Below are 17,166 nucleotides of genomic sequence, written 5' to 3'. Positions count from 1 at the left end.
TGACTGTCACATCGTATTATGAACATTCAATCCTTTCTGCCAGACAAAAGCTCCCTCTGTGCTGAACAAAGGTGTCACTATTAGAACTGGATTTACCTTCTTACTGTCATACAAACTGTAAAAATCATTAATTAGGACAAAAAGTAGCTTTCCACCTCTGTGAGCTGAAGTTTTGCTTATAACAAAAAAATGTAAATGAAAAATATAATTATGTAGAAAATAAACAAATACAAAAATAGCATTTTACACACACACACACTGGAATATGTGGTTTACAGGGACCGTTCATAGACGTACTGGTTTTGATACTGTACAAATGTATATTCTATATTTTTACACTACCCCTACCCATCACAGAAAACTTTCTGCATCTTTTGAACAACAAAAACAACACTGTTTATGTTTTCTACGCCATTTGGTTTATGAAGACACAGGAAGTGTAAACCATATTTACATTGTAATACCCATGTCATTATAAATATATAATTTATAAATATTAATTTTTTTATTTTTTTTTTACATTTTTTATGTTTTCTATATGTGTATGTGATGTGCTATAGGGGAACATTTCTTATTATCAATAAACATTTAAACTAAACATTTTTTTAATATTATTTTTCTGTATTATTTGTTGAACAGCATTTTTTAAATATAAACCATTTGTAACTTTATAAATGTCCTTACTATCACTTTTGAATAATTTATTGCTGAATAAAAGTATTAGCCTATTTTCTTTAATACATTTTTTTAATAAATTTACTATACATATTGATAATTAAAATATAGGGCTGTCAAGCGATTAATCGCATCCAAAATAAAAGTTTGTGTTTACATAATATATGGGTGCACAGTATATAATTATTTTGTATATATATATATATATATATATATACATATATATATATATATACACGTATATATATATATATATATATATATATAAATATAAATACACACACATGCATGAATATTTTTAGGAAAAATATTATTATAAAATATTTATATGTATATATTAATTATATATAAATCTATATAAAGTGTATACATGAAAATATTTATTAAATATATACAAGAATGTGTGTGTATTTATATATATATATATATATATATAAAATAATTATACACAGTGCACCCACATATTATGTAAACTCAAACTTTTATTTTGGATGTGATTAATCGCGATTAATCGTTTCCAGCCCTATTAAAATATAATGAAATTATATTACTTATCAAATAAGAGTATGAATGTAGTTGTCACACATATTAAGTGGACCTCACCTGAAGCAGCTGATGGGACTGATGTCCACTGCTAAGATTTTGGTTCAAACTCTCCATGACCAGTGTGTCACTTACTCGCTCGGGGACATGAGAATCCTGCAAGAGACAAAAACAGTGTTGATGCGACCTTACAAATCATATCAAATCGTTACAAATCGTTTTGTTAGTAACTTCTTATTCTTACAGCAACTTGGACATTCTACTAACTTTCTTTGTGTTGCATGAAAGATCATACAGGTTTGGTCTGACTTGAGGGTGAGTAAATGATTACAGAATATGAATTTTCCACTTTACATTCTTTCACATATTCTCTTTAACTGGTGTCTTAGTACATAACAACTATGCTATGTCAGGCAAGTACCCACAGTACGCACACAATAGTGCAAGTGGGAGACATGCAGCCTCCGGCATTCCCCGTCTGCATCATCAGCTGACTCACTGCCCTGACGAATAGAGCCTGCACTCATACAAATGGCATTTGCAAACAGATAACGCTGATTTACCCCGTCGGCCCAACTCACACTGACTCTCACCGGCCGTAAGCGGCCTTTTCATCCGAGACCTGACACATACACGCACACGGACCTTCCTGCCCTGACATTCCAGTGCTCTTACTCACAGTGCTGTCTTTCACTTCGACTAGAGCAGAACGTATCCCTCCAATGGCTAAATGTATACATGTACCTGTTGGACACTCACATGCGGAACTGCGTTATGTATTGTAACTTTTGCAGCCTCGGATCTAGAAACAGGCTTGTGGTGAAATGAATTCAGTGAAACCCAAAACTGCATAATCTGAGGTAATTACTGTAATTGTGAGATTCGATGATAGCACCTTTGTTATGAGATACAAAAACCCTTTTTTGAAGGTTGGAGAATTTAAATTGCTCGGCACTGAATCAAATTTCACACAAATCTAACTTTTTAATACTTAAAACCACTTCACCTGAACAAAAAGGCCTTATAATTCAAAAACTGGATCTACAAAGTATATGACCTGCTCATGAAATTCTGATGATGTTTTAAATATTTAACAACTGAGCATGTATCCGTCACGAATTTAAAAAAGGAAATAAGAAATATGCTGTTTGAAAGGTGGAATAGAAAATAAATTCTACAAATGTACCTTCTTCCAGGTGTCCAACGAACACAGCGCCTCCATTTTTGAGCATTCAGATCAAGCTTTTACAGCATTAAAGTCCTCAGCAAATGTAACTGTGCTATTTTCTGTCTCTCTAGATCTTCATTTAGAGGATACCTGCTCCTATTCAAAACAGCACAGACCTGCCTATACATGCTTTGAGCTAAATCACACATTCCTGCCTGTTGGCTACAGCCCTGATAACAGATGTTACTGCGTTGGTCAATAAAAGGATGGAGCTCCACAAAAGAAAAAAAGAAAGACGGCGAATTACAGTGAACGATGAACAAGAGAGGAAGCCTAACAAGTTGAAGCAAACACAAGTGAGTAATAATTGATGTATATGTAAGTCACGCAGGAAATATACAAAGACTATGAGGCAGACAGACAGAAGATCCGACAGATTGAGATTGGGTTTGATCACACTCCAAAACTCTGTTATTGCCACATGCCTCTTAAGACATCAAAGCCAGTACGCACAATATAAAAAGGTATTGAGTCATATTTCCCTACTAGTGTCTTTACACAGTTTGAATCTGTTCCAATTTGCAAACGCTCACATATTACCAGACACAACAATGAGAAGGACAGCACATTTTCCCAATGGAATAAGCATAAAGGCTGGTATTGTCTCTCTAAATAGGAAAGCACTCTCTGTGGACACTCCCTGAAGAGCGCAATGGAAAAATGATGGAGATGTGGAAAAATGGGAAGAAAAAAAAATGTCAATCGAAGGCATGTACGTCTGGCATGTAGCTGCTCACTGACTCCAAACTGTAGCTCACTTGTAACTAAGCGAAGAATCAATCATAAGTTTGGATCCTAAAAATAGGTTTTCTAATCGATATCTATGTTGTCTACAGTACATAACACTGTAAAAAAAATATTGTTGGTTTAACTTAAAAAATTAAGTAACCTGGCTGCCTTAAAATTAAGTTCATTGATGGAAAAATTGAGTTAATACAATGGAGATTGATTTAATCATCAGAAACTCAAAATATTATGTTATCTGAACTATATAAATTAAGTTGATTTGACAAAAGAAAAAATGTTTTTATGATATTTTTTAAAGTGAAACATCTCGTTTCTTTTAATTTGTGTACTGATTTTAATTAAAAAAATGGTTATTATATTATATTATATTATATTATATTATATTACATAGATCTGTGGAATACTTGATTCTGGTCAATCGTGCCATCCAGCTGTATATTATTTCCTGAAAATAACCGGATAAAAACTGATAACACAGGCTCATCAAAACTCAAATCAATATTTATGTAAATGATTTGATCTAATTTTGCATCTGGGGATTGCGGATTCCCTCTCGTTTCATACAAACGCAGTTGCTGCCATTTTAGAACGACTGTTTTGTACACTGCAATCGATTATAAGATAAAAAACAGGTAACATTTTGATACAGTGTAATCTCAATTCAAAATCTCTTATCCCCAAATTAATTTATGTGGCGAAATGCCATGTAATAAATGGAATGACTGTGCTGTATATCCCCCAAATGTCCATATAAATTGAACTTGTCGCTTGCTAGCAACTGCTTTCTCATCGGAAGCTTTGCATTTAAATACCTAATAAAAAATCTCAACATGGCATTTTGCATGACAACGATATGCTTAAATCAAAGAAGTTTTTCCTTTGAGTTTTCTGCTTACTGACGAGAGCATTGTCAAAATAGTGGCATTCTTTCAAACTTTTTCAATGCCCGAGGGTAGGCTTGCTTTCGTAATCCTTAAGTATCAAGTTTAGAGCAGATATGTTGTTTGAAAGGTGGATGACACAACATTCAGCTCTTCAAAATGACAGCACTGTGGGCTGGAAGGAGGCCACGGATTAAAGATACATCTCTGAATGGAAAGCATGATTGTGCTTTTTGGAATATAGATGTTCCACATGTGATCTACACTCTCATACTTATTGCTGAGGTTTATTTAAAGGATTTCCCTTGAAGATAATATTCTGTATATATTCTCAGGAAATGCTGAAGGAGAAGAAATTTGTAATTGGTTTATAAGACAATGAGGACATGTGGTAAAGACGCTTACAGCGAGTCCTGTCTGTTGTAGGGTAATAACAGCTTTCTAGTTCCAGCCTTGAGGTGCTGTGGATTATTCATCAGGGGAATTTTAGTTGAGATTTAAAGTACAGGGACAAAGAGAGAGAAAGGGGGAGATAATGAGCTTTTTCAATATCTAGTTGGTTATCTTTTGTGAGCTGCCTGCTCAGAGAACTCCACCTGGTGGTAAACTCTGAGCTCTATACTGTGCTTCTCAAAACTGGGTCTGTTCTGGTTTAGGGTCATGAATGCAGAAATGCAGAATGCATAAAATTAACATAATTATATCATCTCAGCTAAACATGAAAAATAGAAGTCATTTGCTGCACACACGGCTAAATAACTGGTAGCAACTTTGCCAGTTTTGTATCATGTGTAACAGTAAACTAACGGCAAACAGCTGATAAGAAGACATTTCTGAACTCGATTTGCACGACATCCGTAATCACAATGCCTAAGGCCTCGGTTTCATATCCAAAGATGCCAGAGGATGTTACTGAAGAAAACATAACACATGTTTAAGATCTGTCCCTGCACCAGGCAACATATGTGCTGCAGCATACAGACGCATATCTAGACAGGAAATTGAGAGGCAGATGAGAAATCCTGCCATTTCTGTGAATGTATGATTATGGCCACAGACAAACACAGCGATGGATGTGGCTGACTAAATAGCTCCTTCCAATTTTAGATCTAGCCACAAAAATGTTGCAAAGCAGAGGAATGTGAAAATGAACTGGGCTATATGAACGTGACTTAAAATAGCATTGTGTGGGCAGAAATTCTCCCACCCAATGTAATTAAGACTCAAATTATGTAATATATCTAGAGGTACACATCAATTGAATAAAAAAACAAACTTTAAGTACATTGTTTTTTCTTTACAATCAAATATTTACCCATGTCCATGGTTCTTACTCTTAAATTGCTTATCAGAACTTAGCATCAAAGCTAATCTTGCTAATACACTTATGAGTCTCAATCAGCTCTTTGGCTCCAAGCAGTCGGGGTAAATAATCAGGCAGTCGGCCATTTTAAAGACGGTCTAAACTGCAAAATCCTCGCAGTGAGCAGCATTCGCTCCCTAAAAAGTCTCACAATGCACCCTTAAATTGAGAGAGTAAATGCTCACTATGTATCCTTAACTGAAATTCTGAAGGGCAAAACGTAAATCAAGTGGACCAACTCAAAAGGTATAATTAATTTACAGCTGACATATTGCAGGGATATGTAACAACCAAAGTATTTATCAATATACTTTAATTAGCTTTTTTAAAGTAATGTAAGAAAGAAAGTGTTGCTGTTGTTCATAATTACCAGCTGTACATTAAAGGTGTTGTAAAGGTGCCGAAAATAGTCATCAGTGTCCCAATGTGTAGAGATGCAGGGTCCTTACGAGTACCTAAATATGTATACATGAAAATGATTCACAACCTAGGTAGCTAGTGAGCTGACTGAGATGTGCCCTAATCATTTAGCATTGTGTGATGTTTTAGGCCACGTTTACACAAAGCCGGGTATTTAGCGAAACGAATATTTTCCTCCTCTCTGTTTTCAAAAATAACATCGTTCACATACCTGCAAAAAAAATACGCCGTCGAGCGCCACCATAACTATGCCAAACCTATTGGTGGCAGTGTAGGGAGAAGAATAAAGCCATGCAAGCCAATCAGAATCCTCAAAATCGACAAGAGAGAACCTAAAACGCCGTTTCTCCCAGTTCACACGACAACACATAACCGGCGTTTTCAGAAACCTCCACTTTGACCGCAGTTTTTAGAAATAATCGTTTTCTGTGATTAAAAACAGGGTTTTTGTTTAAACGAGACGCCAATCCGCAGGGAAATATCTGCGTTTTCCCTTTGTGTAAACAGGGCCTTAAAGTGCTGCATAAAATCTGTGGAATGCTGGTTTCTCCATCATTCATTGCGTTGAGAAAGGCAGAGGCTTGGTTACAAGCTAATAACCGACAGACCACCTGCACAGTGAAGACACATGGGCAAAGGTCACCAGAAACCATCAAAGGCCTCTGTGCATGCTCATGTCAGTGTCAGTGAAATATATAACCCTGAGATAAGAATCCAAGAACAAAAAAGAACTGCATTGTTGACAACCAGCCAGAGGAGGTGGGGTTACACAGGCATGCACTGGAGAAAAATCTTGTTCAAGATGATGTTGTTTTGGAACAAGGTAGCTAACGTCTATCGGGTCTAAGATGGTAATTTGCTGGTTGTTAACAAGCTGACCATTGCCCATGTTAAGTTGGTCTAGGAAACCAGCTATCATGTTCCAAATCATTGGATTCCCAACCGTGTAAATACTGACTCAAGTACATGACTTTACAGCTCATCTAAACACATAGTAGCACCTCTAATTGCATCAACATCAGTGATAATTCAGTCATCAACAATATTAGTGGGCTCTGAGGAGATCACACTAGAAGATGTCCCTGAACAGTAGAGAGGAAACACGACAAACAGGATGGCAGTAGAGGAGGACCACTGGTGCGTGTTGAGTCTATATGTAGACTTCCTATCGGATAGAGAGTTTCCTGTGGGATGAGGCAGGCAGAGAATGGCACATCACTCCATGTCTTCTCACTGGGTTTCCCCATGCTGCCTTGCCGCAGCGTGATTTTATTCACGCTGCTAGGCAGCCTGGACACCATGAACCAAATTTTCGCCCGAGATAGGGAACCGATCACAGAACGGGGAGGGAGCAGCAAGACGATGACGGCGTACATGCGACACACCGAAGAAGTTTGTTTATATCTATGGATCCATCTTGGCAGCGGATGCGAAGTTACCTTTTGATACAGCCTTTGTGTATACTTAAATCTCTGACGCATCGTCTACTTCCTCGTCTAATTTTCTTTCGCTCTACATCCTCTGGTATCATTGAACCGATTGGCTATGAGCTACATACAGGCCCATTTCATAGACATTCATAGAACCCAATAATACGGCTCTGGGCATTCGTAAACCACGCCTCAAATACGAGAAAATGAACATGTGGTTTCCAGACCACGTCTCATTTTCAATGCAACATGACATTATGACTTTTGCGTAAACATACACGCCACTTTCGAGTCAAGTGGCGTGTTATCTCTACGCATTTTGAGCTATCCGCGTGTATGTCTACGCCATTAACGTCCGAGTGATTCCGCGTGTCTGTACACGGCACGCCATCAAATGTCCACGCGAAACGAAGCAAAATGTAGATCTACATCTGAGGAGCGATCTCTTTTTTTCCTAGGATGGTAAGGGAACACTCATAAATGCCATTAACCCCAGTGACGGTTAGGTTTAGGGACGGGGTTGAGGTAAGTCATATATTTATATATACAGTAATAACTTTATGTCAACGGCGTTCATAAACACGCTGAAAAGCGATTATGCGTCTTGATAGCATGCCAAAAATGGAAATACGAATTGGCGTGTCATACACGCGCTACTTTATGAGATCAGTCTGCTCAATGATACATGGTCTGGCGTTAGCCAGGCTAAAAAACAAATACAATTGCAAACAGGATTGTTATAATGATTGTTGCAAACAGGTCTTAAACACTATATCTTGTCTTCCACTAGTCGAATAAAGTCACTATACGTAGAATTTCCCCTCAAATCGTCAAATGATTTCTGGACCTACTCATAACTCGAAATACAAAAAGTATAATAATTAACAAGCATTTTCTACAAGGTTGGAAGCCAGTTTCATGATTGCATAACTGAAAGCCACATTACAAAATAGTTGTACATAATAAAGTTGTAATTAATAAAGTCACAATTGCAAAATTGAAACCCACGTTATATAAAGAACATAATGAGCGCTGCAATTCTGAGATTATTAATTTATTTAATTTCTGAAATAATAAATCACACTTATTTTAGGCAAAAATAGGATACCTTAAAGAGTGGGGAGGGGGGGGGGTTAGCACACACTGACTTTCGGGTGCAAATAACGCATCATCAGACTAATAATTTCCTGGCTTGAAGGCTACTATTGAGAGTGAGTCACTCTTCCTCTGGTCTGCTGAGGGGGCTGCGCAGTGCAGGGGCTCAAGTGAGCACAATATTCCAATAGGCACTTGCTCAAACGTTCCGTTGACTTTGGCTGTTTGTTTCCTAAAGACACTGGGCTAAACAGGCATTCCAGTGCAGCCGGCACAAAGAGCTCTTTTCAACGTTTAATCCTTGCAGAGGAGTGGCGAAGGGGCCTGGCTCTCCTCCACAGAGGACCACAGGACCCAAACTCCAAGTTCATAGACACAAGGACCTACGCAGAGCAAAAAGCATATAGAAAAGCCCTGTTTAACAGGGTCAGTGTTCAAGACCTAATTATATTTTCATACTCAAAGAATTGCTTTACCTTTGCAGAGTTAAGAAGCTAGCACATTACAGAAGCTCCAAAGCCATGACGAGCTCTTCAAAATATCCAATGCCAACAGCCTAATGCCACCCAATCCAGTTCAAAAGCTTTGTTTTGTTCTTGTATCATTTAAAATCCTTGGATCAGAAAGAGATTCACATGACTATAATGTCAGACCATGTTCAGGTGCGTTAGGCATGGCCAATGCCGTCGGTGCCAGTGTCCAGCCCTAAACTCCTTGGCAAAACTGCTCAGATCATCTCTTTAATCCCCATCCAAAAATGTGAGAAGATCAAAGTCAAGAATTTCACCTCAGCTGGAAAGTGGCAGAAAGTGGCTAACATGCAGGGCCTCAATGCTTCAAGGCAGAAGGAGAATGACGTCAACGCCTCCTTTTGCTGTGCTATTAAAAGCTGTTGAGATACAATGGGTTGCTGCCAAAACAAGCGTCCCAGACTCACCCCTCTCCTCCTGACTCTGGGTCCCGTCTCTCCACACTCTCCCAGACATCAGATGATCTATGCACAAGAACTATGCATAGAAACCTTGATGTCAACCAAAGCTGGTCTACAGTGTGTATTCCCAGAGTTCTTCCCAGAGAGTAACTGAAGGAGTGCTGTGAGTTAGTAAATGGGAGGAGGATGCAGAGTAAAAGGAAACAGCTTTGGAAATCTCTTGGCCTAATGGAAATATTGTCAACAACCTCCTTCCTCCAGTCCTTCTTTTGTCTCAGACTCACTATATCTCAGTAAAGGCTGGAATACACTAGTTGCTGAAAGTCCAACTCAGTCTGAAGAAATTGGATAGTCAGAGTTGACAGATATTGCCGAGTTATACTGCAAAATGTTGACTCCTTGGTAAACATTTTTTGCTGATCTTGCAACAACATTCCTGTCTGAAAATTGAGCCCTACCCCTAAACCTAAAGGCCTGTTCACACCGGGACTAATTTCGCACGCGTTATTCGCCGACGTTTATGGGCAATGGGCGCCAATGTGAGTGTGCACACCGACGCGTAAAACGGCATGCGTAAAAGCGTCATTTAAAAAAAAAAACGCCTCGGGTTTGGTTTTTATTAGTTTGACGCGCTGCGTCAAAAACTATCCGACCAATGAGCGTCGACGTCTACACAGCCAGGAAGAAATAAGACGAGGAAGATGCGAGGCAAGATGAATGTAGAGCTGCTGTTCTCGTTGGTGCTAGAACATAAAGAACTACATGACAAACGCGACAGCGACTACAAACATCTTGATAAAAGAAAACTGATATGGAGTGGTATTGCAGAGCAAATTGGCGCCATCTAATGTCAGGGAATGAATTTGCATGTTCACTCAGCTCATCGTCAGCGAAAATCGCTTGGGGGTGAACACAAACACGCGTTGAAAAACGCTGACGAATAACACGCGCTGATATTCATCCCAGTGTGTAGGCTACAGGCCTTAACACTACCCATAACTTATCTCTAAAATCAGAAGGAAATAATAGCTGAATAACAATGATTTAGAAGCACCGAACCCTGGATGTAAGCCTAAACTTGACAAACTGTAAACTTGTCTCTTTAAATCTGATTGGTTGAAATGTTGTTCCAGGATCAACAAAGACGTTGGGATCATGTTGTACTTGGTGAAATCATGTTCTGCTAGTGTATGATGGACACAGACTGTAAAAGCATGAGGTAGACAGTGAGAAAAAAGGATGACATCACCCAAATTGCACAGCTTTTCCAGCCACCACCTTTTAACCTCAGCTGGAGTCATTCTTACTCTAATCTGACCTGACATTATGCTAGTCTGGTAACAAATACATTTCACAAAATGACCCTGGCTCCATCTCCATGAGAGCTCTTTCAAATCCCAAATGAAATTCCACACAGGGCTGCTGAGCACAGGAGTGTTAGCAGTGAATAATGATGCTCGGGAAAATGTGTTTAAGTGTCTGGAGGATATCTCAGACAGAGAGAGGAAGAGCGAGAGCAGGACATGGGAAAAATCATCTTGGAAAATCGGTCATGAAGTGCAGATGTTGTCGTGGGGCCACACACGTGGCTGCTACAGTGAAAAACAAACAAAAATAACGATTTTATTTGACTATTCGGTCTGAGACGAGATTTCAAGAGATTTCCACGACGCATGGGCGAGAACTGAAGTTGTTGAAGAAAATCGCAGTTCTCGCGCATGCGTCGTGGAAATCTCTCGAATTCTCGTCTCAGGCCTAAAAGGAAGAAATAGAGTAGTCGAATAAAGTCATTATTTTTGTTTGTTTTTTCGCTCAAAAAGTATTCTCGTCGCTTGATAAACTTAAATTTGAGCCACTGTAGTCACATGGAATATTTAAACATTTTCTTCATTGACTTTCTGGGCTGTCAAGTTTCGATCCCTTAGGCAGCCTATGTAGCAGTGATCCACCTCTCAAATTTAATCAAAAATATCTTCACTTGTGTTCCGAAGATGAACGAAGGTCTTACGGGGTTGGTACAGCATGGGGGTGAGTAATTAATGACTTAATTTTCATTTTTGGGTGAACTAACCCTTTAAATAAGAAAGCCTCTAACCATAGTGAGCAATAGCAAACGTTCTGCTTGCCTTAGCAAACACGACTAATGAATGTGTCTGTATTCCACTTCCAAGCAAATCAATTCCAGCGATCATTGCGTTCTGAAAGACTCAAATAAAACACACGGTCATTGGCAGGGACTGTGATTTCAGCCCGTTCTCATTTTTTTTTTTTTTGGAAACAGAGATGACCTGGACAACAGAGGCTTGATTATCAAAACCAGTGAAGCATTTTTCACTCACCACTGACCCTCTAAAGTGATCATGGAAAGACCCCACTCCCCCCTCTGCCTGTTTCTCTGTACTGGCTCAATGGACTGCTCTGTTTTGGGTGGGAGAGGAGAGAGAGCTACTAACGTGGCACTTCTAGTCTGGTGCCTATAGTCTCTTTCTATCTGTTCTCCTCTTTGTAAATGTAAGGTCAGGCACAGATCTTGTCACCTCCTTGTTTTCTTACTGTTTCTGTTGTTTTCCTGAGGCCACTGGCTATAGTGTGAGATTCTCACAATGTGGGCTACGTTGTGTCTTCAGCACTGATAAAAACAAGGACAAAGCTCATTTCTTTTGCCTGCATTTGGCAGTGAAAAACTTTCAGGACCTCATGCTATATCTGCTATGCAAAACATCATTCCACATTTTTTTTTTAAAAAAACAGAAATGCTTTCTAAAACTAATAACCTATGTTTGGATCACAGCTGATTTGACTGGACCAGATTTCTGGATCAGAATCTCACAAATCCTGCCAAGAACATTTCCAGGTCATTTCACCTCTAAACTAGGACAAAATTAGTAATTATTTCACTCTTAAAAAATGCTGGGTTGTTTGAAATATGGACAAATCAACAGTTACATTTTGAAACCCAACGATTGTGTTTGTCCATTTTTGACCCAAAAATGGGTTGAAACAACCCAACATTTTTAGAGTGATTGTATACATAAAATGAAGCCTATATTTAAGATTTGTCTTGCATTATAACATTATTTTCATGACAGCTATTCAAATTTCCCCTGCCATTTTAAATTGTTAGTCATGTAATGTCAAAAACACTTAAATTATTAAAATGCGAATTTAATTGAGAATATTAATACTTACTGTTACTATTTGCTGTCTTTAGTTCAATGTCTTAGTAATTAAATAAAAAAAACCATTGCATTACAGTAGCCTAACTCTTATTGCAATACAGTAAAAATTGCAAGATATTAAAATTTCCACTAAGAATAATGAAAATAACAATAAAAAAGCTCCAAAGTAAAAAAAAAAAATGAAATTTGTATTTGATGAAAATTGAAGGAAAATATACAATAAAAATGAGATACATTTGCATAAAAAAACTTAACAGCCCTAAAAATGTTAGCTTCTTTTAAGAAAATTAATTTATATATAATTTATTTATTTATCCTTTTGACTGTGGAGAAATTGGACTTTGCATATGTTATTGACAGGTTTCATGAGATTCAATATTTTATATATCTTGATTGTGTTACATGGACAAAAGTTCTTAATATCCAACACACACATTTTAAAGTTGAAAACAATCAAAAATAAACAAAATAGTTGCACTTGAGCAGTTATAAAGCGGTCATCCACCAAGTCAACTTTTTTAAACAGTCTAAAAAGTGAAGTTTCTAATAAGCCGTACAGGAGACCTTACCTGTAAGAACTTTCTGTCAGCCTATGAAACAAGACCCACAGTAGGCAAACACATGGTTCCTCATGGACAAGACATTATGAAGCTGGATAGAGTCTTGAGGATATAGATGTTCTTCCTGGCACACGTTTGAACACAAACATCACATACACACAGCAGATTCTCCTTCCCAGCACGGGACTAAAGTCGTCTCCCTCAGTGACTGTCCCTCTTCCCCTCTCACTCGTTCTGCCTTCCTGTTCTGTCAACCACTCCTAGCCTGACACAAAGCACTCATTCTTTCAGTCAAAGAACTTCTCACTTGTTCACTAACCTTGCAGAGACCCCTACTGCAGAAATAAGTCCATTTCAGGAAAGGCTGAAACTCACTTTTCTGCAGAAGGTGCACAAAAAGACAGTGGCATCCGTCCACAATGCTGTTCCTCTCTCTGAGGGTTTCTTGGGAAGGTGCCAGAGCACTGGAGACCTGAGGTCAGTGCCGCTTTTGTCACCGATTGAATAGTCCTGTGTCAGTCCTGACTCCTACTGGCACTACACCAAAGAAAAGCATGCTCTTGTAGGATCAGGTGCTTCTCTCCAGGACACCAGTCCTCTTCCAGCTGATGTCTCTAACTGAGTGCACTCAATTTCTCATCAGTTTGTATTTGTAAGCTTGGCTCTTTTTTTTTCTTTCTCGTTTTCGATTCAGCATAATTTATCCCCTTTCCAATAGGAGGGGCACGTCGAGTGTTTTGAAGTGGTCTGCTGGCTCTAAGCCAGCCAAATAGAGCTTGATGTTTGATGATTATGAAAAATGCTTTTAAAAAGGGTTGGTTTTCCTCTCACTTGTTTATTTGTCACTTTGGCTGAAGATTAAGTAATTCAAATATGGGTTTTGTGGCGTCACCTGAATTTACTCTGAACTTCTGAAGAGTCCTTCAAAATGACTTTTCAATTTGTGTCTTGTGCTTGATCTGCATCCCAATTAGTCCAGTCCGCCATATAAAAATAGTTATTATTCAATATTATCATTGATTATTTATGCTTTCATAATTCTTTATGGTATTATCATTATGAGATAAAAATGTAAAATTATGACATTAGATTTTAATATAGCCCAGATAATGATGCAAGTCATAATGTAGCCTATTTATGAATTTGTATTATTTTTTTGTTGCATTTGCAAACATTTCAATAAACACGACTGTAAGATTAAAAAAGATGCTCACGGATAATATGGAAGGCCGTGTCGGATAGAAGCTAGCTAGGCTACATTGGAAAAACACACGACAGTGGTATTTTGTTAGTTTAAAGTTTTAAAATGTATTTAAGATAGGCTAAGTTGGCGGTTAGCTAACTGCTTGGGAAGAAATTTGCCAGAAAAGGTAAGCCTTTTGAAATTCACTGAATGATGTTGATGTAGCTAACGTTACTAACACGAAAACTTGCAAGAGTGACTGTTATGCAGAAAAACAACTTTGCTTTGAGCGATTTTAGGCCTATTGAGTTCAATAGTAAACATCTGTGAGACTCATTTTGAGCAATTTCCCTGTGAGACTTAGTTCGTTTTTAATTAGTGATATAATACGAGATATCTGCCCTAGATGATTGAACGATTCAAAATAGACATTTTCACAATCAAAAGCTATGCAAACTGTGCCAGCATATACAATTCTGAATGATGTGACAACAGTGCCATCTAGTGACTGATCACCAGTCTATAAAAAGACAATACCAATAAATGGACCAGGTAAGTAGCTTCAACTTATCTCTTATCAAATCCATATAGCAATCTTAATGAAAAAAAATATAGAAAGTAACATAATTAGCCTATCCTGAAAATTTAAATACAGCTTAAATGTGGCCAGCTTTACTCTTCCCCCTATCCTTACATAACATATAAGTGTCAAATAAACCTGTAACAGAAGCACCCAACTCCTAGGACAGCGAGACTGCTGTTTGTTCTGGTTCTTCCTAAGGAAATTCCTCATGCTCACTCAGAATGCATCTAATTTCCTCCTGTGTTTCACATGTTAAAGGTCCAGCTCAAAGGCTTGTCACCACAGTGAGGGAAAAGCAGGACAGCTGGAGGGTCTTATGACAGGTGTGGAAGATTTGAACTCTCGCTCTCACTTTTACTTTTACTCTCTGTGAGGCCTCTGTGAGAATGGGATTATTTAGTCAGCACCTTAAGGCCCTAAAACCTGTAAATCAGCTTCTGGCTTTTAAAGTATGTTCAGCGCGCAGAAGACACACTTTTGTGAATAGTGACAAATTATGCTGTTATATAGAATGATAATGTAAAGCTACACTTTATTTTAGTGCTTATTCAAATAATTACAGAGAAATATTAATTAACTACACTTACTTAGTGTAGAGTTAGATTCAGGGTTAGTTGCTTGTAATTACGCATTTAATTTTATTACTGTTGTATATGTACTAACATAACTTCATCACCTTAAAATTAAGTGTTAATTCATGTAGTAATAATAAGTTATATATAAATAAACATTTGTTATATTTGTATGTATTATATAATTTACAATATATTGTATGGATATTACATTATTACTTAAAATGCAAATACACTTATTATATAGACTGATATTCATATATGTTTGAAATGGATCAAAAAAGCTAAAGTTGTCCTAAGACGGGTATTTTTTTTTTTCAAATTCATTTATAAATGTATAAATTCATGTTTTGATTCACTTCAAATGTTCTGTATTGATGTATTGAATATATATATATATAGAGACATATCACATCACTCCATTATTAGAAATTGAGGAAACCATACTTTTAACTAGACCTAGAAAACAAACCATGCATTCAGATTCAAACATCACATCATGCATAAAAAAGAACATGTCTGGTTATTGATATCACTGTTAAGAGTTTAGGACTTGGTTTGAGAAATAGAATGATACTAACCTGAAATCGGACCTTCTTGAGCAACATATTAGAATCCTGGATGTTGGAGGCTTTACTGCTGTCTGTTGGGATCCTGAACGCTCAGCACATGTCGTATTCCATATTAGCCAACCTGGAAGAATGGCCTATTTCAGAGCGAGACAAATCACCGACCCCCCAGAAAACTCATAAATCATTAACTCCAAAAACTTAATCCTTCGTAAATAATTAAAATGAAGTTTTGAATGAATCTCAGATTGATAGCAAAATCCCATGTGACCATCAACATGTAAGTTCTTAGCCCATGCTAGTCCCTTTGCCCCCTCTCACTCATTCATGTGACCCTTTAACAAAGCCTGGCTCACTACTTATCTGTTTGTTCATTCATCCGAAATAAAGACCCGCCCTCTTTTATGACCGGGATAGTGGTCATTAACACCCCTCCTCTTTTTTCTCAACCCCAAACAGGGATACACCCCCTCTTCTCCTCTCAAGGAAACCATATGGTCACCTACTGATTTGACTGTAACAGTGTGAGAATCACTGTCCGTTTACATCAATCTTTACTTCCCCCTCCATCACAGTCACTGTCCACGCATCACTCCCCCCAGACTTCACCTCGTTTTTCTCCATTGCGAGCAATCGTATGAAAATTAGGTCATCAGCACAGATATGATCTTTATTCTTTGGACCTACACCCTTCAGTCCCTTCATCAAACCCACAAATCAGATGTTAAATCTGCTTTCTCAGCCCTGCCCTAAACGCTCCTCGTGGATTAGAGTCAACATCAAACACAGAGGCAGATTCTACCAGATAAGACTGTGTTTCACATTCAGATCATCCCCTGTAGATATGGGTCACATATTTCACGGACTTAAGCGGTGGTCAGTGACCATGACTTTGACTTAGTAAAATATTCAGAGAGACAAATTTAGGATAGTCAACAAGGAAAGATTGTATAAAGTTATACATTTAAAGAGAGTATTATAAAAGCGACAAAGAACAGGTAACCTGGCACTATCATAGGGATATACAAAGTTTGTTTTTTCAAAGTTGACCAATAAATATACCAATAAACAGGCAATATAAAAAAATTCTCTCAACTATTTTGTCTAAATAAAACAAACAATATCAATGGTTTAAATGCTAAAGGAAAGTGTCACAAACAATGTTTTTTTAATAAATTAATATTTTTTGTTTTCTCATTTTTTATTA

The 17,166-nt window shown here is 37.6% G+C and overlaps 1 protein-coding gene across 8 annotated transcripts in view; it reads right to left on the bottom strand.

The window, feature by feature from the left end:
• Positions 1-16,189, bottom strand: part of phldb1b (pleckstrin homology-like domain, family B, member 1b) — a 73,214-nt gene extending 57,025 nt beyond the window's left edge. For 2 of the 8 annotated variants that reach the window (XM_089121318.1, XM_089121322.1), the window contains exons 1-2: positions 2,405-2,511; positions 1,279-1,374 (exon numbers count right to left, since the gene is read on the bottom strand). In XM_089121318.1, the coding sequence (XP_088977444.1) occupies positions 1,279-1,374; positions 2,405-2,440 (132 nt within the window). In that variant the 5' untranslated portion in view covers positions 2,441-2,511. Of the gene's footprint in view, positions 1-1,278; positions 1,375-2,404; positions 2,513-13,061; positions 13,262-15,971 lie in introns of those variants that run through there. The other 6 variants (XM_089121320.1, XM_089121319.1, XM_089121316.1 and 3 more) reach the window with 5 other exon arrangements.
• Positions 16,190-17,166: the final 977 nt, after the last annotated feature.

Source organism: Pimephales promelas, chromosome 16 (assembly GCF_988280905.1).
Source record: "Pimephales promelas chromosome 16, fPimPro1.hap1.1, whole genome shotgun sequence".
Taxonomy (NCBI): domain Eukaryota; kingdom Metazoa; phylum Chordata; class Actinopteri; order Cypriniformes; family Leuciscidae; genus Pimephales; species Pimephales promelas.
This window is presented reverse-complemented; position numbering and strand designations above follow the sequence as displayed.